The sequence below is a fragment of the Corapipo altera genome, unplaced genomic scaffold, assembly GCF_003945725.1.
Source record: "Corapipo altera isolate COAL_440 unplaced genomic scaffold, ASM394572v1 45, whole genome shotgun sequence".
NCBI lineage: Eukaryota > Metazoa > Chordata > Aves > Passeriformes > Pipridae > Corapipo > Corapipo altera.
In genome coordinates, this window is record NW_020884877.1 from 13,023,826 (window position 1) to 13,051,719 (window position 27,894).

At 37.5% G+C, this 27,894-nt stretch overlaps 1 protein-coding gene across 2 annotated transcripts in view; it reads left to right on the plus strand.

Annotated features, from left to right (window-relative positions):
- Positions 1–1,000: 1,000 nt before the first annotated feature.
- OLA1 (Obg like ATPase 1) overlaps positions 1,001–27,894 on the plus strand; it is a 118,068-nt gene continuing 91,174 nt past the window's right edge. The window contains exons 1-3 of one of the 2 annotated variants that reach the window (XM_027637105.1): positions 1,001–1,019; positions 21,293–21,393; positions 23,179–23,322. In XM_027637105.1, the coding sequence (XP_027492906.1) occupies positions 21,293–21,393; positions 23,179–23,322 (245 nt within the window). In that variant the 5' untranslated portion in view covers positions 1,001–1,019. Of the gene's footprint in view, positions 1,020–20,998; positions 21,085–21,292; positions 21,394–23,178; positions 23,323–27,894 lie in introns of those variants that run through there. The other variant, XM_027637104.1, reaches the window with a different exon arrangement.

Below are 27,894 nucleotides of genomic sequence, written 5' to 3' on the forward strand. Positions count from 1 at the left end.
GTTACAACCCCTTTGTTACAAAACATGGATACAGCCGTTGCTGCTTTTCCAAGTTGTCTATATGGGATTGATACTATTCACTTCTTTATTTGTTCGCTGCTTACTTCCTTAATAGAAAGGGGTTAGTAAAACGCTTCTACCGTGTGAAACCAAAAGATAGTTGCAATAGGAATAGGAGGTGTCCTCCCCCCATCCCTTTAGAAGATCCCACAATACGAAGTTTCTGTTGAGTCTGTCACATACTAAACCCAGTTCTTCCCTTTCTCGTAGACCCTGCGCCATCAAGAGCTTAACCCACAGAATCAGCAGTGTATCCTGCTTACCTTAAACTTGCTCCTTATCGTGGAGGAGACATCAAAGAAGAATAGAAGATGTGGAGGCCTCTTTCAAAGGTTTTGTAGAGATGGTCCATTTAGTCACATTGTGCTTTAAAGTCTTTTTCCTTTCCGAGAGCTTTGTATTTGTCACTTTGCTTAGGAGAATTGCCAGGCCAGCCTGCTCAGGACATGTTTTGGCCTTCCTCTACTTCAAGTATCACTATAAAAACTGTCTACTTGAAGGGATTTCTGCAGTCCTTAACCTACACATGTACAAAAGCAGCCTATGCTTCCTGATATACTGCTTCAGTGCCTTACGTTCCATCTGGGTTGCATTGCCCTTTAATTATCTATCTTCTTATTATGATCAAGTGAACTTTTACTAATCTCCACATTTATTGTTAAGGTAAATAGATGCTGCTTTTAATCAGTATGGAGGGCCACACCAATGCAGTTCGAAGTAACTTAAGTCAACTGTAAAGGGTTCAATGTGTGTATAATTACAGAGGACATAAGCTATTCACTCCAGTCTAATTCAGTGTCTCTTTAGAGACAGACCTCTTCCTTTTCCCTGGTCCCACTCTCACCTCCTTTGCTCTCTGCTGCTCTGCAAAGCCAGTAAGAAGAATACAGTGGAGGCCAAGCAAGCAACAGCCCTCCTGAACCTCAGGCTGGATTAATTTAGTGGATTGAAACTCCTAGGTGAGTATAAGCATACGGGTACAATATAACACCTTCTTCCAACAAAAAAGATTGATTGCATCTTAGCCTTGGTATTAAATGTGCTATTATCAGAAGAAGCTGTAATAATGCATACAGTCACTTTAAAAGCAAGCAGGTTTCCTTTGCGAGCATACTTATTATTTCAATAGTACTTGAGAACTATTTTAATAGTGGCCAGGTTGTTGCTTACTAAAATATATCTGAATTGCCTATGTATATATCAAGGTGTTTTTTCTTAATTTTAGTTTGAATTATTCCTGAAGTTCTCATTAAATTTACCATTTGTAAAGGACAGATTAAATGAAAATGGCTTTTAGAAAAATAGAGCTGGAAATTATTTTGGCCTTTGTGACCTGGAAGAGGTGATAATTTGCAGCAGCACTAGATACTGGACATATCTGACATTTTAGGTATTCCCTCACAGTTTCAGGCCTTTGTACAGATGAACTCCACCTGGGACAACTCAGCAGTCAACTTTTTGTTACCTTAATGTAAATGAGAAGACTACAGCTGTCTTAAGCAATCTAGGTGGACACCACAACAGAAAATGAAATTTGGGCAAGGGCAGTGCTAAGAAAGGAATGTCTATTATCCACAATAATGCTTCTAACATTTTCTAAACAGCTATTACCTGTGTCTGTCCATAATTGTGCTTGTTACAGTAACAGTGCAGTTTTTCTTTCTGAACAGTTACAGAAATCTCTCTCCACTGACTTTTCCATATGTAAACAACCTATACAGCATTTTCTAATGTAAAACAAATGCGGTAAGTAGGTCCCACATTAAAGAATCACTTTGAGTGGAATGTCTGAAATGCTCAAGGGATTTTGGGGGGGGGTGTTCAGAAAATACCACCACTTGCATTCAGTTTCTTAATGCATTCCCATATATGCAGATGAGTGTCAGTAGGACCTATACAGCACATTGTTGCTGACTTTGGATTGTCACTGAGAACCCATAACTCACTTTCTCTTTTGCAAAATGATGCAAAATAAGCTGCAGTGGATTTTTGTTATCTGATATTTCTCATGGCGTTTATTGCACATGAACATAGCTAAATTGTAATATTGACGCTAAAAATATTTGTCTCTTTGGAAAACAACATGGCTGCAAAATTCCCAGTTACAGCAAAACAACTAGAAGCCAAAATTTGTATCACTCCACCCCTGCATTTGTAATCTTTATAGATAAACCATGTTAGTTACTTTAATTGAAATTGGATGAATGGATGAAAAGGGCAGACCATTAAACATCTCAAGGGGATTGAAAGCAGTGAAACAAAGTGCAAGTTTCACATTTTTAAAATCTCACCCCCATATTAAGAAATTGGATGTTCACAATTCCTATGCAGTACTTAACACAGTGTAACTTGCTCCTCCATTATGGATTTTGGAGGATATTTAGCAAAACTCCAAGGTTTGTTCAGCCTGAGACAAGTACCACAAAAATGTGTGCTGTTTGTCTCGTTTTTTGTACACATCATGGCTGAAAGCACAGGTCTAAGAGGAGGAGCTGGTTGTGTCCTCCAGCTCTTTCATATTATCACTGTACATGTGATATGTAAGATCAAGTAGCCAGACCTTTCAGTCATTACCCAAGTTGTTATGCAGTAACTTCAAAAGAAGCTTTATCTGAGTGAGGACTACATGCTCCTATTCAAAGTAAGATATAGAAGTTAGTGCACTAGAAACTTGTGCTTATTCAGAGAAATTTTTCCAAAAAGGTGTAACGTACAAAATACAATTGCAGGCTTTGGAAAGGTATGTTACATGCTGCTTTAACTCCTAAGACTGTTTGGGAACCTTGTTTTCCCAGCATTTGGGAGGGTGCTGATTCCAGACCACCAAGATGTGACCTGGCATTTTCCACGGAGTAGCTGTGGTACCCACAAATTGACTAGCCACATTCCATGAAGCATGAGGAGCACAGGAGCACCTCTTTGTGCCAGAAGTGCGTACTGGAAATGCCACAAAATATGGTTTATTGCCATGTGAGGGAGCGACTCAGCCTATATAAAACTGGATGTTCTAGTGATGTGCAAAAATCTGCAGTATCTGGAATTTTGCAGCTCCAAGACTGAAATGCTACAAACACCAATTATTTGCAGATGGTGTCTTACCTAAGCATGCACACTCACACTTGTGACTGCATAAGGAAGAGGGAGGGGATCTCTGTAAATAAACTGCTTAAAAAGAAAACCAAATAGTCAAACTAACAGCTTGGTAGTTTGATATTAGAGTGCCTTTTGTTACAGTATTTTTCAAATAGCTGTTACCATAACAACATAACATATTTTTTCTTTAATTTTTTTTAGCTGTTTGGAAAAAAAAAATTCTTGCCAGAATTCTTCCATAATAGCTTCCATTAATAGCAGTGTCTTCTGTTGAGGAGGCCAGTGCTGATGTCTCCTGCTGTCACAAGTCACTCACAAATCTAGCAGATGTTTTGTTTGCTAAGGCAAATTTGAGCTTTATAGAACACATTGTGGTTTTTTTATCCATCTCCAAAGAGCAAATATCAGTTAGGATGAGATGCCAAACTGATCATTTGCTAGGAGACAAGGCACATGATACCTGTCAACAGAATGTGACCCACCCTGGAAAAACTATCTCAGATTGAACTGTAAAAATTCACCTTTAACATAGTGATAGTGTACCAAGCACCAAGAGACAGACCTTGGAGACGTAGATATAATAAGAACAAAAGGAAAAAAAGAAAAGGAGAAGGAGGGAGAAAGGAGGTGTAAAGCCTTTAAGAGGTCAGTATTTTTCTCCTATTCTATAGCACATATTTTACTAAACTCTTAAGGTAAATGCTGTAAATGAGAGTGGTTTATCACTGTCAAACAAAAGTTACTGTAAAAACAGTTGGAAAAAGTGAAAGAAAAGGAATCCACTTTAAATATTGATGCTGCCCCAGAAACACTGACAATTTTATTTTGGATTCAAGTAATTTGCACAACTAAGAAATACCACTTTTCCAGGCCTTCCATATACCTGAATGTGGCAAATATGTCCATATTATTATATTTAATAATTTGTCTGCTACTACCATCTTTTTTCTGGAAACAAAGACAGAACTATTTATTTTTGCAAGGCTTATTTTATAATCAGTTAGGACCATGTTTTAGTGTAAGTTGTTTGATTTTTTTTTAAGCACTTGATGCAAAATAAGGGAAGGTTTAATGAAATACTTGCATATTATATAAAATTTCTCAGAGAAGAAGAAAATGTTATTTCTATGTTGATTACCTGGATCGAAATGACTAGCAGTCAGCCAGCCCATATGGCATTCTGGGGGAGGTGTGTAACTGCATACATCCATATGTGGGCATATGTGTGCCCATGTTTTCTTTATACTAGCTAAAAAGAATATTTTAAAATCTTTAAAAGGAAGAAGCATTGCTAAACAGTGTACTTTAATTTCTATACTCTTTTGCATAAATTTACATTCACAAGACTAGTTTAAATTTATTCCAGATAGGATATTCCACATTTGTACAAGTGGAAATGACATTGAAAAATGAAGTGGTTATCTGGTCAGAAGGCTTCAGTGAGACTACTGTCCTAAGATCAAATCTTCTGTTTAGTTTGTGAAGGTACTGACCATTTCAGTGAACATGAAAACAGCAGTGTTGCAAACAGCATCGCAAACCCTGTTGCTCTACTTAAAATTCAAAATAGAGTGATTTTTTTCCCGTGTAGTTCAGATCTTTTTTCCAATGTGTAGCTGAAAATATTTCTCTAAGTAAATTGATTTCCCCCACATTACAGTGTATTTGAAAGTGTACATGCATTGGTGTATTTCCTCTTTTAAGAATGTTAATTCCACTTTTAAGAATGCAGCAGGTCCAGCATTAGTCTGTCTGTTAGAGTTTCTGGTTTAGCAAAAGAGCTGTGTTGGGGTTTATTTAACATTTGATATAAGAAGGTGGAAGTGGTACTACAGATACCTGCGATTTGATTGATAATGTTAAGAATGTTCATCTACACACTGTCCACTAGACTTTGTTTGCTGCAGTAAAGTTACTCAGCCTGTTTCATACAGGCAACAAATCTGAAGTTTTGAAATGGAGTGACAAGTACTACATGCTCCACTTTTATGCTCCATATTGGTTGTATGTGCATGTAAAAAGTGTTAATGAGATGCATTAAATTTAATAACAACTCAAATCTCTTGCACTTACACCACTCTGCTGTAACTAGGATTGAGAAAACAAGCTTTAAACAAAAAGAGCTTTCATACCCTGCTGCAAGAGTGTGACCAGTCATGGTAGGTTGCTCTTGGACTCATAACTACTGAGGGGACTTTTGAAATGGGCGCTATTTGAACTTCCGAGCATGGTCTATAATCTTGCTTAATAATTATATCAACTGTGACAGTTTAATTCACTGTAGGTATCCAAAACTATTCCTGAAATTAATAATAGACATGCTTTATAGCTTATGCATGTCAAAAGTTATAAGACAAGTCTCATCATGGAATGTAACTATTTTAACATGACTTTTTAAATAGTCCAACAATTTAAAACAATTACATAACATTTTTTCCTTCCAATTTTTAAAACAAAAAATGTTTCATTGCATTTATAGGGTAGAATATAGTTAAGTGACCTCTACAAAAAACTTCCTCTTTGAAGTGTTCTCTGAAGAGAGCTTCAAGGCAGCTGAGTGTCTCAGATTGTGATTTTGTAAGGTTTTGATGCTAGAAAATTGTTTAACAAACAGCTCCAAAATATTGAGATTTTGATTAATAACACACAGTGCCATGGTATTTAAATAATATAAAGTTTGAAATCTAACATGTGGCAGAATAGTATGTGTTCCACATGGTTAGGAGAGTAGCAACGGGGGCATACCAATATCTGAGCAGGAGGGCAATCATTATACAAAGCCAATTAAGCTGTTTAGGAATATATTAAACTGTTGTCTCTACTTGCGCCAAAGCTTTTCCACTAAATTTGTGGTTGAAAAGGATTCTTCTTCAGGAGCATAAGGAGTTGGGATTGCTATTAAAAGGATTCTTCTTCAGCAGCATAGGGAGTTTGGGTTGCTATTGCTTTGTTCTTCAAATGTCCACATTGTGTATGACTCTGCAGAACCCTGGGTTTGGTTAACATTGACTTCTCAGCAGAGAACAGTTTGGGAATATCAGCCAAATTTATGAATGCAGTAATATATGAATAACACTAAAGTAACTCAGGGAAGTTTGTTGAGAGTAACTGTCTTGAAGAGCAATGCTCACACTGAAATCACTCATAGGGCCTCAGAACCTCTGACTGTAGTTAAACTCCTACATAGTTTCATAATCTTCTCAAATGTTGAAACTTTGCTCATGAAAGAGTACTCTGCCAAAAGAGGTTTTACTCTGTCTAAGGAAGCAAAATACTACTGTATTTAGAGTCTTTCCAATGACAGGACTTGAACTAGCATTAAGAGACATTGTACTGGCCTACACTGAAAGGGTTCATTTAAAAATCCCACCTCATTTATACTCTTAATTACTACTGGATTAGGATCACATCTGATCCCATAATAATTATATATTAGCTGTATATATTAGCTCTAGGGTGAGATCTGATGTTTGCATACAAGTATTTATTTTATTAAGTGAAAAGGAGAAAAGACCTACCCAACTCTAGCATTATACATCTATACCTCATTTGCATATCTATCTTTTAAATTCCAAAGCAGAAAAAACTTCTAACTTTGATTTCTATTTTGGGATAAGCCAAAGAGCAAAAGAAAAAAGCCAAAAGCATTGATTTAAAAAAAAAAAATTAATGACAGAAGAAAAATGAAAACTAATGTACTACTTGATGTGAATACATTAATATGTGAATATGTAAGTTGCCATTTAACATGCCACTGCAATGCTGTAATTGTCCAGACATAAGACTGTCAGAAGATGAGGTGTATCTGTAATTTTTACCTACGTCAACATTGTTTTTTGGTTGTTTATAATTGTTGAAAGTAGTATGTAGCCACAGAGTTGTGTACAATGGAAAAATTCATAACCTGCATTTCTGAGCAGTTTCAGATTTGATCTGTCAGTTTGAAGAAAATACTTTTATGTCCAGTTCTCCATTAGTGATGGGATGTGGTTGCAGTATGAATATGCTTTCAGCAGTGCACTATCTAAAATGGACGTTGAAACTAAAATTATTCTGTTTTCACATCAAAGTAGACATGAATCTTAAAAATGTGAAGAAAAGAGCTCATTCAGCAAGCCCTACTAATTGTATATAGCCTGCATTTGCAAATTGTTTAATTGTGGATTGGTATTAGTAAATCTGAAGGATTATTTTGCAGTTGTTGGAATAAACACTAAAAATAGTCGCCGTTTAATCTATTTCAAAAGAGTTGAAGCTAAATGTTACAAAACCAAAATGTAAATAACGAATAAAAGCCTTATAATCAAATGTGTTGATACCTAACCAAATTACTATCTGTTGACTGGAATCTAGCTTCAGAATCAATTACAGAACTTCTTCTTTAGTGTTTATTCACCCTACCACAGAGCTAATTTAATAAAGATTTTAAAAGAACATTTTTATAAGCAGAAATTTTTGTGATTTAGGGTTTTGAGACTGTAGATTACCATCTTTAATCTCAGATAAACAAAAGTCTCTCAAGCTTCTTAAGGCACAAATATATTTTAGTCCATACCCATGAGAAAAATTATTCAGGGTTTTTTAAATCAGGATATTTTTTTTTTCCAGATGGTTTCCCTGGGTGAATTTCCAATCTCTAGATGCACATACCTACCACAGCTCACAGTCTACTGCGATTTCAAATTTCAGAGCTAAGAAGGCTGATATTTCTTCAGTCAGTAATGCTGAAAGGTACATACTGAAACAGGGGGAAAGAAGGAAAGATCTCAAAATATTAAAATATCAAGTATTTTCAAAGGGCTTAACTCTTGCAGTCTCCAGAAATTCCGGAAATTTGAAACTGCAGTACTGAAGTTGCTGACAAAATGCTTTTTACTAGTGACCTCTTTGTCAAGTCTGATGTGGCCTTGTTGTTGTTATAGTTTCATCTTTTCAAAAAGGCTAGTCTGTGAGATACTGCAGCATCAGTTTTTCACCTGACTGATTGTTGATTTAACTGAGGAGGCTTCACAACCAAATCTCACGGTGTGTGAGTTACAGAGCTGGCTCTAGGCAGGTTAAAGTTAAGCTATTTGTATCCATGTCACTTTGGACGTGTCTTGTTTTATGGGCAATTAAAAAAATAGGTCATGTTTTGTACTCTGGAAACATTGCTGTTTGTGGTTCTCTCAAAATTTAAACATTTTGCATGCCTCAGACCACTTGCAGGGTAAATGGAGTCCCCTGCTGAGCAGCTAATAGGGGAACTCACACTTTCAAGAAAAGTGTGTCTAATAGCAGGGGATTACTATAAATCTCCTGGTTTGATGTACACCCTCACTTAAATGTTATGGGAGTGGCTTCAGTATCCTGCAGCTTCTGCATCACACTTGTACCTGCAGCCAGGCATATTTGTAAATTTATTGAAGGCTGACATTTTTAAAGAGGAGTTATCAACTCTCCTAGGAGATGTGAAAAATAAAAAAATTAAGTAATCAGTTTATCTTTCTTCCCTCCTTTAAAATGCTACTTGTTCTTATTATTTTTGAGTTGAAGTCACAACTTTGGGCGATTTTCGAGTTCTATGATGGTTGTACATTGACTGCATATATATTTATTTGACCTTAAGAAAAGAAAAGACGTGAAACTACTTTTGAAATTATTTTATAAACTATCTCAGTGCATTGCATATAATACTATGTTGTGTACTAGATAATATTGATATGAAATTGACCTCTGAAGGAAGAAAAAAGTCCAAGCAGAAAATAATTTATTTTATAAATCTAATGATTGCATTTGTTGATGGCATACTCTTGGAAATAGCATCTCCCAGGCAGTGTTTGTGATTCACAGGCTGCTCGGACCTTTGGATTATTTCTAAAGAAATCTGGGGAAATTTTCTGAGAAACTGAGTTCATCCACAGAACATCACTTGTGCAATTAATGGTTTTCACTAATTTTGTAGTTTTCTGAAACACTAGAGAAACCTTCTAGATTTTCTTTTCTAGGCCAGAGACCTCTTGAGCTTTGTCTGTTCCCCAAAAGCCCCTGCTTGGGTATTTCTTAGATGGCTTGATGTTGCTCACCTGGGCAGAAGGCATTCAAGCAGGTGCTAAGTGTAACAAGGCTAGATAAGTGGCCAGTTCACGTTTTTAATTGCCTTATTTCTCTCCTAGCTTTGGGAAGTGGGTGCTGCATTATGGCTACTCTGTTCATACTTTCAGGTACGGACTGGGGAGGTGGCTGGGATTTGTATATGATCTATACAGACAATGTGTTCTTTTTAACAAGTGCTTTACTAAATCTGGCTATTAAAGATATTTTTGTGGCTAGCACAGTTGTTGAGCTTCATAACTTCAGTTTCAATGCTATGGAGGTCATCTACGCCCTCAAGTTAATGCAGCAGTGAGGTGAATACTGGCACTAGTGACCATCATCTCTTTCCTGACTGAATGCTGTTCTTAGGCATTTTGTGCTTCACAGTACACCTCTCCAGAGAAGTGGGAATCTTAAGCTCAAAAGAATCCTGAGGCAAATGGTATTTCAGTCTCATCTAATTTCATTGATGCACCAGGTACTGAACAAAAGGACCCCCAGAAATAACAGAAGAAATAACAGGAGAGACTTGAGATCACCTTTGGCCTGAATCAGTAGGAGTTCTTACCTTGCCTTGCAGATAACATGAGTTTGCAACTGTTGTTGCTGCTGTTGCTAATTCCCCTGAATATATGACCCGTGAGATTGAAAGTGAAGTGATAGGATATTTCCTGTGTTGCCACATGGGAACAACTCAAAAATATGCAGAAGATATAGGGAGAATATCATTTCTGATTTCTTACAAGGAAATGTGAGTTGGTAAGTGTATTGAGGCTTGTGTTGGGTGGACTTTCAATGACTCAGAATCTTCCTTGATTGTTCTATGCCTTTAAAAGTAGCCCATGTTTCTGCTCAGGTCATGCAGAAATTATTAGCCAACATGAAAAGTATCATGGATAATTGCTGTGAAAAGGGTTAACTTTATCTTGATGTGAAGTCATCTGGATTTTTATCCAGTGAAACAAGGCATGAACATATGAGCTCTAATTTTTATTCTAAAGTATATTTTCTAACTGCTATTTTTTATACTGTGAATATTTTTATTTTCTGTGTATTTTAATTATTGTTTTGGTTTGAAAACAAGACATAGCCTGGCTCTTTGCATAACAAAATTAAGAACATCATGAGTCTGCTGAATCAGGGAAAACAACTTGGATACATTAAAACCTTTTATAACTTTTCTTTTTCTGTAGTATGTATTGAGGTTGATAGGGACAGTAGCCACATACTACTTTTGTTAGTACTGCTCTGAAACAAAGAATGATTAGGACTGGAACTTGCAGATTCAGAATGTGCAGGTATGTTTCTAATTTAAGAGTTAAGAAAAGAGGAGCAGTCATTCAAGTTATTATTTAATGATGGACTGAAACTTGCATTTGAGAAATGACTTCATAACTTACCCCAGATAAAATGAATAGAGAAATATCTTTACCTGGAAGTTAAAAAAATAATAATGTTCTCAACCATCTACTTAAAAAAAAAAAGGGTATAAATTGACATAAATTGATTATTGAAGCAGAGATACCACTAAAACTGACTGATTCTATTAAGTCTTCTCCCACTTTGTGCTGCAAACCAATCTCATCTTCTCATTAGAATGGTTGGACACAGCCCTGTAATTGAGTGAAGATTTCTTTTCCAGAGTCTGTTAATGTTTCAGATGTGTTTGTCAGGCCATACACCATTTAGACTTTAACATTAACCAAAAATAATGACAGTTCATTGTTACTGAACTAACATAACACAGTTATTCAAACTTGGCCACCTACCTCTGCATTCCTGTCTACAAAACACTGTGAGGGAAGAAAATTGGGAGTGGGATCATAATTTGGCAGATACATATCATAAATTAGCAATCTTCCCAAGGCTTTTCACTGAACCAGCAGTGCAGCTAAAATAGCTGTCACTGAGGCACCAAGCTCACACTGTAAGGGAATGTAGTAAGAAGAAATCATTAATAAAAACATTATCAAACAGTCATTGATTCTTTGGAAGATTAACTGAATGGGATATAAACTCAGCTGTATGTTTCAGGCTAAATCAAGGCACCAAGGTAAGGAGCATCAATTACTGAAAGCTGCTTGGGTCAGGACCCTGAATGACGTGTAAAAGCCTGACAACCTTTTCCCACTTGCCCAAGACCTTGGCTGCTTGCGCTCGGGGCAGGACTGTCACCTGGGATCAAATGCTGTGAATCGACCTGTGAGAGAGTGTCTCTTTGGGAGCTTGTTTTCTGTGCTTGAGAGCTGTGTTTACACTGAGGTGTGAGGTTGTAGGTGTGCCTGCCCCTAGTTCTGTGACCTTTGTTGACGATCATGTGATCCAATCTATTTTTACTTGGCTACCTAGCTTGACCACAGACATGTTTTGTCACTACTGACTTTTCTAGCAATTAATGGACTTCTGGCTAATTCTGGTTACCATTGCCAAACCTGCTTTGTTCTTTTTGCTCAGATATTGTGGGGAAGCTGTTCCCACTGGCCTTGCTGCCATGCTGTGTGAGTGAGTGAGTGGAATTTTGTGGGTGTCTCACCTGCACACCAACTGCCCTGGTGTGAAGGGGGCAGTGTCTCCAGCCCCTGGGCAGTGAGCTGGAGCCACTAACTGGCGCATTTCACATTTCACATCTTTAGAGAACTTCAAGGAATTTGGCTACTTGTAATTCAAATGGAAAAAACCAGGACACAAACGAACCAGGTTTTCTCTAATTAAAACCACAAGACCCATTTATTTTGGTGGGAAAGACTGTAGCCAATTGTAAATGTCATTATAAATGTTTTTTGAAACAAAGGTTTACTTCTGCAAGCACTCCAGATCTTTTAAGACCTTTAGGCTTTCCATCTGTCCTTCAGAATGAAACATTAATCACTATAATTTAACAGAGTATGTTAAAAAAAAAAGTTAATGCTGAAGTCATTGACATACTTGGCTAGTATTTTTTAATTAATGTTTTTACCCCTTTACAACTACTGAAGCACTTTGTGGACTAAGTTACTGTGCCACTACTATCAAATAAGGTAGGAAATATTTTATCATATTTTGATCCTTATTTTTACCCCAACTTATATTATGGCATATTTAAGATTTCCGTTGTTCAAACTGGTGAACTGATGTTATTCCTTGAGATTTTAACTTTAAAAGTTTCCACAGTTTTGGTTTCCATCGTGTATTTAACACAACTCAAATGTAACTAATTAGAACTGAAGTACAACTTTTCATTTATCCCATTTTTGCGGATAGATTTTTAAAACATTTATTCTGATTACTTGTTTATTATGATATGCTGCTTCAAATTAAAATGTTGACTTGTTTTAATAAGGATTCTGAAATCTATTCATACATCCTGCATGTAAAAGGCCTAACAAGAATCCTGTTAGTTCCATAACATAGTGGTATTGCTGTAAACATCACAAAGTGATTATGTTTTCACCATTTTTATACAAAGATGTGCAGTTTTAATACCTATTCCTCAATTTCAATATCTTTTTGGAACCGCTATTCTGAGAAGTAGATAATGTTAGAAAGAAAGCAAATTATTAATGCAGAGCAGCATAGTCATCAATAGCCTGCAAAATACACTTTAAAAATCAAGCTTTTACAAACATGCCACAGACTCTGCTGTAGCACTGTATGCTCCAAAAGCTGCAGATATATTTTAGAAAACACTGATGAAGCCATTACTGCTTCATCCATTTGTTCATAGTATGTATCATTATTCAAGAAATTTAAGAACAGTAATGATGGAAAATCACACAGAAAGAAAAGGAACATGGACTTTGCCAGAAACAAGGGCTACATTTTTATTCAAGAGGCCCATAATGATGGAAAATCACAATGAAAGGCAGAGATGAAACAGGGATCCCATAAAGGACTGACACACCACAGTGGCACAAGTAGTAGAACCGTCATAGCAAGTGGATAAAAATAAAGAAAACAAAATTAACTAGAGAAGAGCTGGAATCAGAGATGAAGCAGAAAACAGAAACAAATCACAGTAAATGCTGAAGATTAATTTCAAAGAATCTGCTGAGAATGAGTGCAGAGACAAGTTCCATCAATATTAATGAAGCTGAAATAGAACTCCAAACGACCATGAGTATAAAATGGCACACAAAGCATTTTCTTTTAAATAGATTGGAGATTAGATCATAAGACCTTCCCAAAAATGATCAGAATATACACAAAAGATGTTATTATGGAAAAAAAAAGATAAACAATCACAACATAATTAATATGTATATAGTTCTTTTTTTCAATATTTATCAGCATGTACAGTTATTATAAAAGAATGGATCATAGATGAGATACTCAGGAAAGTAAGAGGAGAAGAGTATTTTTTCATGTCCAATGTTCTACAAATATCTTAAAGGGATCTTCAGGTACCTATCTTTGACTCTTTTTATTTTAAGCAGTTTAAAAAAGCTAGACACCTCAAACCGTTAATACTATGGTCTCCTCTAGGTTCATATAATGTGCAAAGAAATAATATTGCCCACCTTGAAGTGAAAAAAGAATACATATTATCTATAAGTTGGCAGTCAGAGCTCTGTGCAGTCAGGAAATAAACTTTTCTTCCCAAATTACTTAAGCTACCCACTTGCATTAGACAGACATGACTACAGGCTATGGACCTTTCGGAGATTCTCATATTCTTGACATTAAAAATTTTTGACAACTGGATTCACTTCTTGTCAGATAGCCTATGGTTAGGAACAAGGTGTCACACTTTAAGAACCTGACTTCTAAAACAGACCAACACAAATATGTAATTTCTCAGATGACGTTGTCAGGCTTTCTGGAAATTGTAACTGGCATGGCAAATGTCCTAAGACTTCCCTTACTGAGAAAGCAGAGTGAGTGAGTACGTTTTCCAATAAAGACTGCTCTTCCCTATGGAAGGTCATTGTGACAGGCAAAATTTCGGTGTCACAAGGAAAGAGATACAATCAATCTGTTTCAATTAAACTATTAAAGGTTTTTTTCATCTGACATGAGAGTGGTCACATGTCTTTCTTCTCGTAGCAGGTCACTGATGTTATTTCAGTGCCTTCCCCCAGCTGGTCAGCAGTAGTTCTTCTCCACTTCAGAGTTCTCAATGCACTTGCTGCAAATGCACTAACCTTTCTTTTACATTGTAGTAAAGATGTGAGGGTCTAAGTAAAGCTATTGAGAGGAATAAAAATACTTTGTAAGCCAAAGCTTTGGTTTAAAAGGGAGACTGGGGTATAAAATATTGACATAAGTGTATAAAAAGATGTAGATTAGATTTGGCAGAAAAATACTTATTTGCAATAGGCCGTGCTCTTGTGTTTCTTCAGCAGGACAGGAATTTTACATAGTGGCAACAAGTAGTTAAACTCTGGCTGAAAATCCCTCTGCAGAATTTATTTGGGTTTTGAAATCCTTGTTAGTGAAATCTGTATCCAAGCATTCATGCTATTAAGTCAAACTTTGGTTGTACCCACAAAAATATTAGGGTTGGGAGACAACAGAATTTCTATGATCATGTTTTATTTCTTAACATGGTCATAATAATCTTTACCACTTGATAAGTAACTTCTCAGTGTTTGGTAATAGGATTTCATTGTCTTTCCATTATTCCTCTGCAGAGCATGCACAGTTTTGTCCTGCTGTGTGTCCATCCTCCAGCCCAGCAACTAGCAGGGCAGGACAGTGATCTCTTCCTGTTACTGACATGAATGTAATTCTCCTTTAGGAAAACAGGGCATGGGATACAATGGGAAGCTGACTGCTAGTAGGTTTATATCAGCTGCACTGGTACCTGAAGAGTTGTCTTGCACCCACCATCATCTGGCAACAACTATGACGAGGTACCTGTAGAGATGACTGCCAGGGTCTCTGCAATGGCTGTGGACTCCTGGTTTATGCTGGCACCACCAACAGTGTTCATTTACAAGTTGTTTCCTAAGTTACAAGATGTCAAATCCCACATTTACAGATGAGAGTACTGCACAGTCGAGAATAGAAAGTTATGAACAACTTTGTAAGTAAATTATGGGAAAAACATTGGTGTTGAGTGAAGCTTTGCTGAGCTTCTAAGCTCTTCTGAATAGAGAATTACAAAGTTACAAAGCAGCAAAGAGGTCCTCTCCTGAATGCACAAGTGAGGCATAATTGCATTGTGACTTTTTCTTATAAATAAGAACGCTACCATGAAATTAAAGAAAAATAATGTATATGTGATCCAAGTTTTAAATTGATTTTTTTATTGGATTTTTATAATATAGTAGCTGAGTTACAAGGAAAAAATGATTGAATTCTTATTATAACCACAAGCATGCAATATCAGCAGTATGCTAGTAGTATTTATGTGTAAACTGAAGCCTTCTACAAAATAAATCTCCATTATATTTACAGAGGTCACTGTAATCCTAACGTAGAACAGAATCTGTCATCCTACCTTCTCTAGGGGTGTGGTGCTACCACAGCGTTTCTGAATTCGACTGTGGTATACAACCATCTGCTCATCCTAAACAACATACCTTCAGGAGGCAAAACTAGTTGATTGCTGTTGTAAACTCTTGAAATTTTCATATGCAATCCCATCTTGAAGGTGTAGTCTGTATCCCTGTTACCACCTTTCTACATGTACAGGTGTGAGTGCTTTGGGGCTTTAATGAATAACCCCAGAGAACATGTCACAGCCCCTTTCTGTGTGCTGCACCAGGCTCCACATCCAGCCATACATGCAACTTTTGTGAGAACTTTGGATGACCTGGTAAAGGTTGCAGATTTTCCAGAGTGTAAAGAATTCTTCGCTATTTTGCAAATGGTGTCCTAACTATTTCCCATGAGTAACTCTTTTTCTCAACTGCTAGAAATGTAGATGAATATTATTGAGTTTTATCTGAACTCTTCATGTTATAAAATACATTACAACCTGAAGTTATAAAGTAAAATAAATACAATATAGATAACATTTAAAACACTTCCAGAATTGCTGCATGATGTACTTCAATATTTTGTTTGGTTTTCATTTTACAGTCATTTTGCCCATATTTAATATATAAAACATTAGTTATCACTTATGTAGTATGTTAAGAAGCTCAGCTTGTTCTTCCATCAAAATACGATGTATCTTATCAGGCTAGAATATAACTGTTCAGCCTGCATTAGGCCCAGAATGAGGTTCATGGTCTTCTTCCTCAGATGACATTTTTGAGTTCAATTATCCAGATCTCTCCATACTTCTTTCTACTGTGTTCAATATATGAAGTCATTGTATCTATCCTAAAAATGTTACAAACATTGTTGTGCCCTAGAAGAGAAAGATGAAATGTCTTTGAAAGCTAGCAAAAGTCTGCTATTCTTGCATAGACATTTAGCTGCAACCAGTCAATAATCTAGATTAAATGCCAAATATTATGGTATTTTAGCTTTCTAAATTGTAACTTCAAACTTTCACCTCACACAAAATGGTAGAGGTTAGAGCGAATTATGGAAAAGTTTATTTTCCGTAAGGTTTCTTTGTTGCAGGTATCTTCCAGGCTGCTGAACATGCCCTAATATAGAAAACAGGTTCAAGAATAAGTCCTTCAGTGGGTTTATTCCTAGTCAGCATTCTTGCAGGGTGGGCTATGGTGGGTTCTTTTTGGCTTGATTTTTGTTTTTGCTTATAGGTATACAGGTATATCCCAAATTCAGAGACAGAACTCTTCCTATTTGTAGATTAGAGAAACTTCTTCCGTGTTCAGTAATACCCTTCAAGGCACAAGAAGTATTTAATACTTATGTTCCTTTCTCAAACTTAGTTGTTTGATGATCAAGCATCCTGATTAATCCACAATTAAGTGCTATCATTCACAGCACTAAATAAAATGAAATCTAACCCTTTTTCTTAGACTATTACTATTTATTTTCTTTTAACAGTTCTTTCATGTGTTATGGTTTAATTTGTAGAAAAAAGATGATCATGCTAGAATGGTCCTAACTGCCTGGAAGCCTAGAAAAAGCCTAGTATTGCTCACCTCATGATTATTCCCAATTTAAGGCTTTTTTCTCTGTTTTTATTAGTATTAATCATAAAAATATTTTTATTTTATATTGGGACTCTCATTTTGCTAAGCTACTGAAATATTCAAAGTAGACCTGTAACTTTTGAACTAAAATTTAATTAATTCACAGGTCATTTCTCCTACTATAGAACCTCTCTCTTCTTGGCTTTCTCTCTCTTCCTATGAGCTAATCTCTCTCACTGTTCTCACTATGAACTTCTCAGTATGCGTTATGTCTGTTAGTGACATATTGTCCACATTAAAGTTACGAAATTCAGCTGATATTTCCAGACTCATGATCTAGAAATATTAATAATATGTGGCAGATCAGACTGTTCTGTGCTATATGCTTCTAGACTGACAAAGTCTGGGATATTGCAGAAAGGGGTGAGAGATGCTTTATGCCACCACAGCAATCCTGACCAATTTTGGGGCAGCATTAACATCATTAACAATCTGTTACTGGTCTTAAAATAAGGACAGTTACCAGAATACCAAAGCATGAAAATGACTAAGCATAAAATGCAAAGAATGAATTTAAGTGTATAAAGAATGGAATAAGGTTAAATTCTCTATGAAACTGCCCGAATCCACAGTTAAAAGGAAAACCACATAATATTTAAAAATATTGTATTCGAGCACAGTTCAGCTGGGTGATGACTACCTTTAAACTTCACAGAACTCGATGAACACCATTTAGTTTAGACCTGCCCTTGAATACTGTTTCTTTTTAGCACTGAGTGTATTTATTACAGGGAGTCATCCAGTGCCCTCCAAGTGGCAGAGGCCCAGGTAATTCAGAGTGGTGGTGTGCAAAAGCAGCTCTGTTTTTCTCACCCCCTGGGTTGCACTGAACATTGCCTGGTCACAGCAAGGATCAGGGACTCTGTCTTTATTCTTTCAGTTATACAGAACCACTTATTTTTGCAGTTAACAGTGACTCTGCTGTAAATATATGTTCTGGGCAGCAAAAAGCAAAGAGTGTGTTGGTGGCAGAAACAACAAAGTGTTTGTTTTATTACTGTCCCTTAAACATTGTTTTTAATCAGGTAGAGTTGCTCCAGGGCTCTTTGACTTCTGCACGTGTTCCAGCTGTACAATAAGCTGTATTTGTGCAGTACTTCTGTGTTGGAGAGTTGACATTGAGATGATTGCTCTCTAGATGTCTGTGGGGTTTTTTTTCCCATTAAGCTTATAAAACACATTTTAAATGTAATATGGTCAAGGTTATTATGGTTTAAACTACGTATGCCGGTTTAAAATGAGGTCTTCACCATTATGACAGATTTGGATAGAAATATTCAGCCAAGTAAGGCAAACCTTGACTTTAAAAGCAACTCAAAATCAAAAGCATGTAAGATGAAGTGTTACCTTGCCAAGAGTCGATTTCTACCTGAAGGAATCAAATGCTTTGAAGTCCTGTATCTGTATTTAGTGAAGTGGCCATGCTAACAGTAAACTGGGTATAGAGACCGGAGGGAGGGCGAGAGGGGTGGGCATTATTACAGTATGTTGTATGAAGAGCATAAATTAAAAACTTATATTCAAACTTGCAAATTTTTGCACACACAGCATTGACTTCAGTACCATATGTAGTCTTATTGAAGTACAGCAACAAAAGCAGTCAGGATCTTAATTTTGTTTGTCTTCCAGAGTTCAGCTGTTTTCCCCAATCAGAATTATACCTGTTGTAGGCTCTATTATTTGTGTGTACACACACACACTTCTTAATGTATCGAACTGCTTGTGTCTGTATTGTGCTTATGAACTGCTAAGCAAAAAAAGTTAGACTTGATCGGCTGCCACATAAATACCAACTTTAGCACAGTTAAATATTTTTATTTTAAGAAGACAGTCAAAAAGTTTATCTTCTGAGAGCTATCATGCCTAGACTGGACAACAACATTGTCTGACAAAATGTTAGGATGGTGAAAAAATTTAATAAACAGAAAAGCTCCCCAAAAATAGTCTTTCAGACAGTTTGTGATCTTATTAATAGAACTAATCCATCTCTTACTGTTGCTGTGAAACAGTCTTGCATAACCCTACTTTCAGGACAAGTATGGATAAAAGTGTCTTGAACTTCAGAAGGGTGGAAAATTAGGATGTGTTTATTCCATTCCTGAAAAGGAAACTAAATTTGATTACTGAAGTTTGTAATCTAGGGATGTGAAGGATGCAGGAGCTCCTCTGCATTTATTTATAAATAATTTCTGTTAATTTCAATATTTCTGAATGTTTGGTGTATTAATACATTAGCTTTATTCAACAGTTAAGTAAATGTATATTAATCTGAATTAGATGGTTGATATTCTTTTTTTTCTCCTCTTAAATGTGTAGTGATAGATCTTAAGACAGTAGAAAGACCACATAAGCATATTACCAGCAAGAACTGATTGTTATTTTCACTGTACTAATAGTACTAATACTATGCTAACAGACACAGCATTCTCTTCCTCAACATTATTGTTGCAAAAATCTCATGTCACTGAATAAAAAAGTTGTAATAGCCATTTTTTATGTACAATATCAAATTAGGGTTAGTTAAAGTGTCCTTTCTTAAAAAAAAGGAAAGAAAAAGAAAAAAAAAGAAGGATTTAAATAAATGCTCAAGATTATATTCCTTTTATTGTGATAGAGATGATATATAATCTGATGATACTCTCACCTTGACTCCTTCACTCTGGTGTTTTTCAAGTTTTGAGAATTTTATCTTATGGACTTAAAATAGGACATGCTATAAGAACAGTTTTTACTGTCTTCTCTCCTTCAATTTTCTTAGCAGGCAACACTTGATGGTGCCTGTCTTTAATGGTTCAGAGAGGCAGCGTCTGAGTTAAAGAAAATGTCTAGTTTTGTTTAAGAGTCCCAGTCTCACTTCTGTAACATTCCAAAATTAATTTTTATAGATTCTAAATGTTTCATCTTTTCTTAATGAAATCTATTTTATTCCTAGATTATTTTATCGATTTCCTATGTAAATAGTTATAAATAAATCCCAATGTGTTTGTAATGGTCTCCTCTTGACCATCTTTATAAATATCTAGATAAGCATGAACAAAAATCTAGTGGTGGGTCCAACTACCAGCGCTCTTTTGAATCCCAAAAGCATATGGATGCCTAGGGTGCTTCTCTGGGCACTGGGTATTTCAGCTTTCCAGTGCTTCCTGCTCTGGTGCAGGATTGTTAGGTTGGGAAACAGAAGACCAGGACACTAATCTAGAAAAGAGGAGGCTCAGGGGTGACCTTACAGCTTTTTACAAGTACGCGAAAGAAGGTTGTAGCCAGGTGGGGGTCGGTCTCTTCTCGCAGGCAAATAGTGCCGAGAGGATATAGCCTTCAGCTGCACCAGGAGTTAGGTTGGACATTAGGACAAACTTCTTCCCAGAAAGGGTGATTAGACATTGGAACGGGCTGCCCAAGGTGGTGGAGTCACCGTCCCTCTAGGTGTTTAAGGAAAGGCACCGAATGCCATGGTCTGGTTGACAACGTGGTGTTCGGTCATAGGTTGGACTCGATGACCTCAGAGGTCTTTTGCAACCTCATTGATTCTGCGATTTGTGCCCGCGTCCCTGCTCGCAGCCAAGAGCGTTACCCTTTGTGCCTCAGCGCCTCCCCACCCGTCCCCATTTCCGCCCGGGGGCTGTGAGGGGGCGGGGCCGGCGCGGGGGCCGCAGGGGGCGGGGCGGGAGCGCTCCCTCGGCACCGCCCCCGGCGCGACCTTTCCCCTCACGCCGCTCCCGGCCAATGGCCGCGCGCGGCACCGCCCCTTCCGCCGGCGTGTCCGCGTGCGAGGGTCCACGGGCGCGTTTGCTGCGCGGCGGGGCCGGGCCGGGCCGAGGTGAGCGGGACCGCCCGCCCCGCCCCGGCACCGCCGCCGGGACCCCCGGCACCGCCGCAGCCCCGCCCGGCACTGCAGCGCGGGCGTCTCTGCGCGGCCTGCTGGAGGCGGAGGCCCCGGCTGGGCCGCCGCGCCGGGAGGGGACGGGGCGGGGAGGGTGCGCGGGAGTGTCGCGGGGAGCTCAGCGTGCCTTGCTCTGTGCTTTCAGATGCCCCCGAAGAAGGGAGGCGATGGGGTCAAGTCGCACCCGATCATCGGACGGTTCGGGACGTCCCTGAAGATCGGGATCGTTGGGCTGCCGAACGTGGGGTAGGTGGTGGCGGGGAGCGGGCAGCGGGGTCCCGGGTTTGCCCCTCGCCGGGCAGAGCGACCCGACGCGGTCTCTGGGTGAAGGCGGGTGGGGATACGAGCTGAGGGACACAGTCCGAGTCTTACTGTTCGGTGATAGACTTCCATCTTTAGCTGGAGCTGCTTACAGGTGGAGCCACGTAAAACAGGTAGCGAGAGACAGGTATGCACAAGTCTGGACAAGATAGTAGTCAAGGATTCAAAGAAAGGACGAGTCTTAGCAATTGCTGACTTTTATAAAACAGTATGTGTTTTGCGCTTCCTTGCTTCCGCTGTTGTGTGTGTGTGATGTATGTTTTCATGCAAATACATAGGAACACGTGCCTGCAAGTTTCTGTTTGGGGATGATCTGCACAGGAATGGATTAATTATTCATAAGTGTCATTAACAGTGAAGAGAACTTCTTTTCTTGAAGCTTCTTCAGAGTTTGTAATGAAACATGTTGTGTAAATGACAGTTTGGGAGAGATGATGGAAGGTGAATCCTTGATTCTGTCATGATTCTCAGCTGTAGTTGTTAGAGCTCCTCAGAGGAGCTATACTCGAAAAAGATGATGAATTGGTTACTTCGAGAATATAACTGTGTAACTTTTTGGTATTAATTCATACGTCGTATTTACTAAGAGAAGTTTTCAGTATCTCAAAACTTTAAATCTTTAAAAACTTAGAGGAAAAGCTTTTGTGCCATGTCTCGAAGCCATGAACATTGCTTTCTTGTCTTTTCATCATCATTTATTTTATTTTTCAGGTAGATGCAGGTAAGATGCACTCCATAAAGGAAATAATTAGGAGTAACGCTGTACAGCATGTTAATGGGGATAAATAGCATTTGTGGTTATGTTTTGGTGTAACTTTCAAAGAAAATTGTGACTTTTGTGCATGTCAGCCATATGCAGGGCAGCGCTCAGGTTTTTTTCTTCCCAGTGGCTGAGAAGTTGTGTGCAACAAAAAAACCCTAGCAAACAAATAAAAACCCACAACAACCTGAATATTTATGGTAGAAGATTTGGGAGTTGATAAAGAACGTTCTCTGAGCAATAACTCAAGAATTGCTCTCTTTTGGTGTAATAAATGCCAGCTAGCAAAGTAATCTGCTACTTGGTTTAAGGGAAAGTGTTCTCTTTTTTCCTGATAGAACACTTGTAGGCTTTTCCCACTGATATTTAACAAGGATGAAGAAGGTTTGGTCAGGTATAACTGTATCTTCATATGCACAAACAGTTACTTGTAACTGATTAACTGTTGTGGTTTGTTTTCTGTGCCCCTTTTTTCTCTTTTTTGATTGTTGACTTTTATTGCTTAGATACTGAAATTGTGTTACTATGTAAATAAATCTGAAGGAACAATGCACTTGTGGAAAGAGCTGGTGAGTCATGGCAAAACGAGTTCAAAATTAATTTCAAGCATTCTTATGGGTGTCTCACTTTGTACTTGAGGAAAATGAAAAATGGTCAGTAGGGCTGTACATTGCTTGTGACTTATATTTGCTAATAGGCATGTGCAATATAGTTACTCGAGGGAATTTTGAAGGGTAGGGAAGAGAGGTAAACATCATTGGGTTTCAGTGAGATACTCCAGATACATATTTAAGAATGTCTTCTGCTAGAGTCAGGGGAATGGTCACTGTCACTGAAGTAAAGGGAAAGCTCAGTATTGATTTCAAGTTGGAATAAGATGTGTTTTTATCCAGTCATTTTAAATGCTTCTAAATTAGACTTCTTCAAGAATGTGTGTGTTTCATTTACAGGAAATCAACATTTTTCAATGTGTTAACTAAGAGTCAAGCAGCAGCAGAAAATTTCCCTTTCTGTACTATTGATCCAAATGAGAGTCGAGTACCTGTGCCAGATGACAGATTTGACTTCCTATGCCAGTATCACAAACCTCCAAGGTAACTCAAATTCTTAACATTTTTCTTCAGTTAAGCAGCTAAAGTAGTACTGTGGAACTAAAAGTTTTCATCAAAGTTTAGTACAACTGTAATATCTTTAAGTTTTTACTGACATCTCTTTTAGAATGTGAAATTACGTGTGTACCTGGATTTTACCTTTCCCATGCCCCCAGTATGACTTTTGTTGTATGAGAATGATAAATGTGGGAGCTGCTAGTCACTGCTCAGCACCGTTTGGTGCTTGGTGGTCCTGTCTTTGAAGCTGGGTGCTCCCAGGTGACTTGAAGGATTCTGAAGAGATTTGGAAAATGAACAGTAGTGGACATACCTAACATGTCAGGAGGTTGCTAATTTCTAAGATTTCCACCATGTATTTTGTATCATTTGGAGTATTGTACATGCTGTAGGTAGCCAATACCTGCCAACATCCCTGCATCCTTGTCCTCAGTCATTTGGCAGGAAGATTTATGGGCAGCCTTTTTTGCCTGTGACTTTTCTCCTGTTTTAATAGGCTCTGCTACTTGTTACTTGATATATTCAGGGATATTCTTAACACTACGTCTCTTCTGATTCTGTCATTATTCTAGGAGTGTATTAATTTTGTCCCATCAATGGTTTCTGCTGTTGACTGTTTCTGTAATCTGCTCTATATGTTCAGTGTGGGAATTTTTTTTTCTTTAACACCAAAATTTAAGGTGCTTTCAGAAAACATACTTTAATAAGGACTTGTGAGTCAGTAATTTTAGTTTGCAATTACTTGCAGAGGTATCTTGAATAAAGTGTGTGTACATAAACCATAGGGCAAACTAGCGTGTATGTCTGTGCATTTGTTCAACACCTGGGCCTCAACTTTAGAGGCAGGTCACAACCACAATTAAAAAGAAGATTGATCAGTTGCTAATGAAAAATCCATATACTGACACTTAATTTTCAGGTCCAAACAAGCTACTTCTGTCTGTAATTATTGTGCACTTTTTAAATACTGCATTGATACAAAGCTGTTTGTTTATGTGGATTGTTATAACATGTTATCTTGCTTTTCCTGCCCAAGTCAACATTAAGCATACTTGTTACTGTATGGATCACAAAAACAGAACTGCTGAATTAGAGACAAAACTTTCAGGCTGTTGATTGTGCAGAGATAATGGTGTAGTCTTTAAGTTTTGTTGACAAATCTCTTCTAAATTGTAGTATTAGTGCCACTCTGACCACTTCAATAATCTCTTTTTCTTCTCACTTAACTATAAATGGCTGTTTCTGAATTACTAATTGAAGTGACAAAGAGATTGTTACCTCTCCCTCACCTGCCTTAGGCCATTTCACCTTACAAGGACACATGTAAAGATTGTGAATACTTGTACATGTGTTCTCAGACTTGAAAATTCCTTCCCTTGCTCTTTTTTTCCTCTCTCTCATCACTCTTAAATATTGATGAAAATAGTTTATTTGCTCAATCTGTATTCACTTTATAATGAGCTGGATAATCAGTTTTCATTTGAATGCTTTTTGGCAGTATTTGGTACTTATTTCCCTTTTGCAACCGGACTTGTCTATCTCGCATTGGCCTTTTTAGCCACCGGTGCGCTTGCAGCAAATGTGGGTAGAGTCCTTCCCAAATCTTTGTTCACGAAGCCTAGCCATGATTCTGGTACTTACAGTCAATGAGTGTGGGTATTAGTGGATAGTTATAGCTCCTGAGGTCACTTAGGCTGCTTATATGAGTTTAATATTTCACTGTAACAGTAATAAAGCAGTGATAGTGATAATTCAGCAGCACAGTAGCCTGAGGTAACTTACTGGGTTTTTGGGCTTGTCTGCCTGAGACGAACTCAGGAAAAGAAGGCTACAGTCACAAAGATATGCTACTGAATTGTAATTTAAATATCTTAATTTCTCTGTATAGTCTTGATTTTGTTCTTCATCTTTATGTAACACATCCTATGTTAATTTTGTGCTTGTTTGGATTAGTAGACGTAATCCATCTGTGCACGCAGAATGTTTTATAAACAGTGAATTCTCTTTAAATTAGACTCTTGTCTAGCCTCAAGATTTTGTCTTTCAAAATCTAAAGCATTCAGGTTTTTATTTTCCATGTGTTGCACTAAGTCTTCACATAACTGCAGACATCATTGGGGGGGAAGGGATGACTTTTTTTTAACTAAAATAATGTATGACAGGCCAAAGTGATCGTGTGTTGGTGCCTGCTGTGAGCCAGTGGAGGGAAGAGCAGGAGAGGGCTGGGCTGGCAGCTGCTGACTGTCACACTAAACTGAGATTGCTGCTGCTACAGGGAGACTGACTATTGCCAAGGATGTTGCTGGTATGAGTTAGGGGCTGTTCTGCCACTGGAGGAAGAGTTAGACTCTTCAGGTACTGTTTATTGCTTGAAGATCCATTTGTCTCTCCAAAGGAAGAGAGCATCAGCTTAGTTGGGACTGATGTGCTACTTGCTAGCCAGTGTGAAAGCTGACTGGTATTACTTGGTTGGAAATGGAAATGTTTGTAAATGAAGTCATGTAGGCAACAATTTAGAGACTATTATGCACAGTTAAAATCTGTACTTAGTAGATTAAAGTGCAGTGCCAGAACTTGTAACCTGTGCATTTTTTTATTTCTGCAGCAGTTGGATGTATATGATGTATATGTATATGACTGTTGACAGTAGATAAGTTCAGTGATATAGACTGTACACAGAAGGTGGGCTCCAAGAACTTCCAGTAAAAAATGCTATGTTGTTACCAAATGATATAGATGAGCAAATTTCTTTGAGCTTTAATGTTATCTATTGCTTGCTTTTTGGCGTGAATGAAATTGTGGTTATTACAAAAAAGAAGAAAACTTAATCTGCTAAAACCAGTTCTTAATGCTTGTTATTTTAAGGTCTTTGTTTATATTATGTTACTAATTTAATGTATATATTTATTTGTTTGTGTTATATTTACTGCAATATTCAGTGAAAACTCATATTTGTGACATTGTGCCTGCATGTAGCTTTTTCAGAAAGGTGACTGCTGGTTTTTTATTTTGTTGTCCTCCTACCCCTGTTCCCCCAACACAGGTACTTTCAGGCAGGGTTTGACAGACTAATGATTGGATTAGTTCCAGTTTACTAATTGGAAAGAGAATATTTTCTTTAGACTGATTCACTTCAGCAGGAACTAAAGCAGAAAGGTGTATTTTCCCCTTCCCCCCAGCTAATTTATGAATCCTAAGTAGGTATCAGAGGCTATTAGATTTGTTAATTCTAAAATGGAAAAGAGGAGTTTATCATCTGAACAGGTAACTCCTGCAATGAAAGTTGTGACATGGAAGCCAGAAACACTTGATCTATTATCTGCAGTTAATATTTTATGGGACATTGTGTCTCAGAGAATAAAAGAACTGAGTGTAGTACATCTAAAATTTTATTAACTTAATAAAAGCTTTAATAAAGTTATTTTCTTGTATTTTTTCTTCTAAATTTAATTCAAATGCTACTTAATCACGTTAAAGTTCGACGTACTTACCCTAAAAAGTATTTCTAACTCATGTAATTTGAACAAGTGATTTGTGTCATAACTTGAAAGCCTCTGACTATATGTACCCACTGGGCTTGGCCCATACGGACCTGCCTACTGCCAACAGCTGTAGTGTGCTGTGCCTGACCAGGAGATGTGCCTCAGGGCATTTGATTCAAGCCTGAAAATGATTTTGACTGAGAGGGTGAAGGAAACTGCAATGTCCTCTTTAGTTTATTTATTTTGTGCCCCAGATAAACTCCTCACTGCAAATATTTGCATTCTTTCTTCCTTCCTTACCTTAAGCTACATGATTAACTAAAAGAAGTACTCAGGAAGAAGCACTGTAAGCCTAAGCTAACTAATCTACAGCCTGACTGTAAATAGTTACATCTGAAGGACTGTATTGGCTGAGAGTAATCAACTTGCGTGAAAACATTAGTAAAAAAGGTGATTTTGAAGTCTATGTTTCTACTTCCTCCCTTAGTTAAAATCAAATGAGATTATAAGCAGAAATGAGTAAAGTGGGAAAGGATGAACCAAACTGCTTTAAAACTGTCAATATTTGTTTCATTCCTTGTTTGCACCTGTAAATGGGTGAGTTGTCTTGCACATACGTGCTCACAAAACACACAACTTATTGCACCCCCAAACATTTCTATTTCAGTCTGTTTTTAATCTATCTTGGATGTACTTTTCAAACTTAAATTTTAAAGCAGTCCTGGTTATCTCAAAGGAGGATAATACATAAATTGCAACTACCCCTCTTCAACTCTAGCACTGCCCATTATACTTCAGGATCTCTGTTCTTCTTGTCAGCAGATTGCTTTGGTTTGTTCTGGTGCATTGTAGGCTGATAAAAATTCATGCATTCAGATCTTTAGTGATCAAGCGATGGTTACTGAACTAAATCTGAGTAATTTCCATTGCTGTCTAGGTCCTGAAAGTCCTCTGCAATATTAGGTAAAAGTTCCCTTCAGCTCACTGTAGGATAGGACTATCATTATATGACAGCATACTCAGATACTTGATAAAGTTTTAAAGTCAGAATTATTAATCAGTTGCTGGAAAGCGT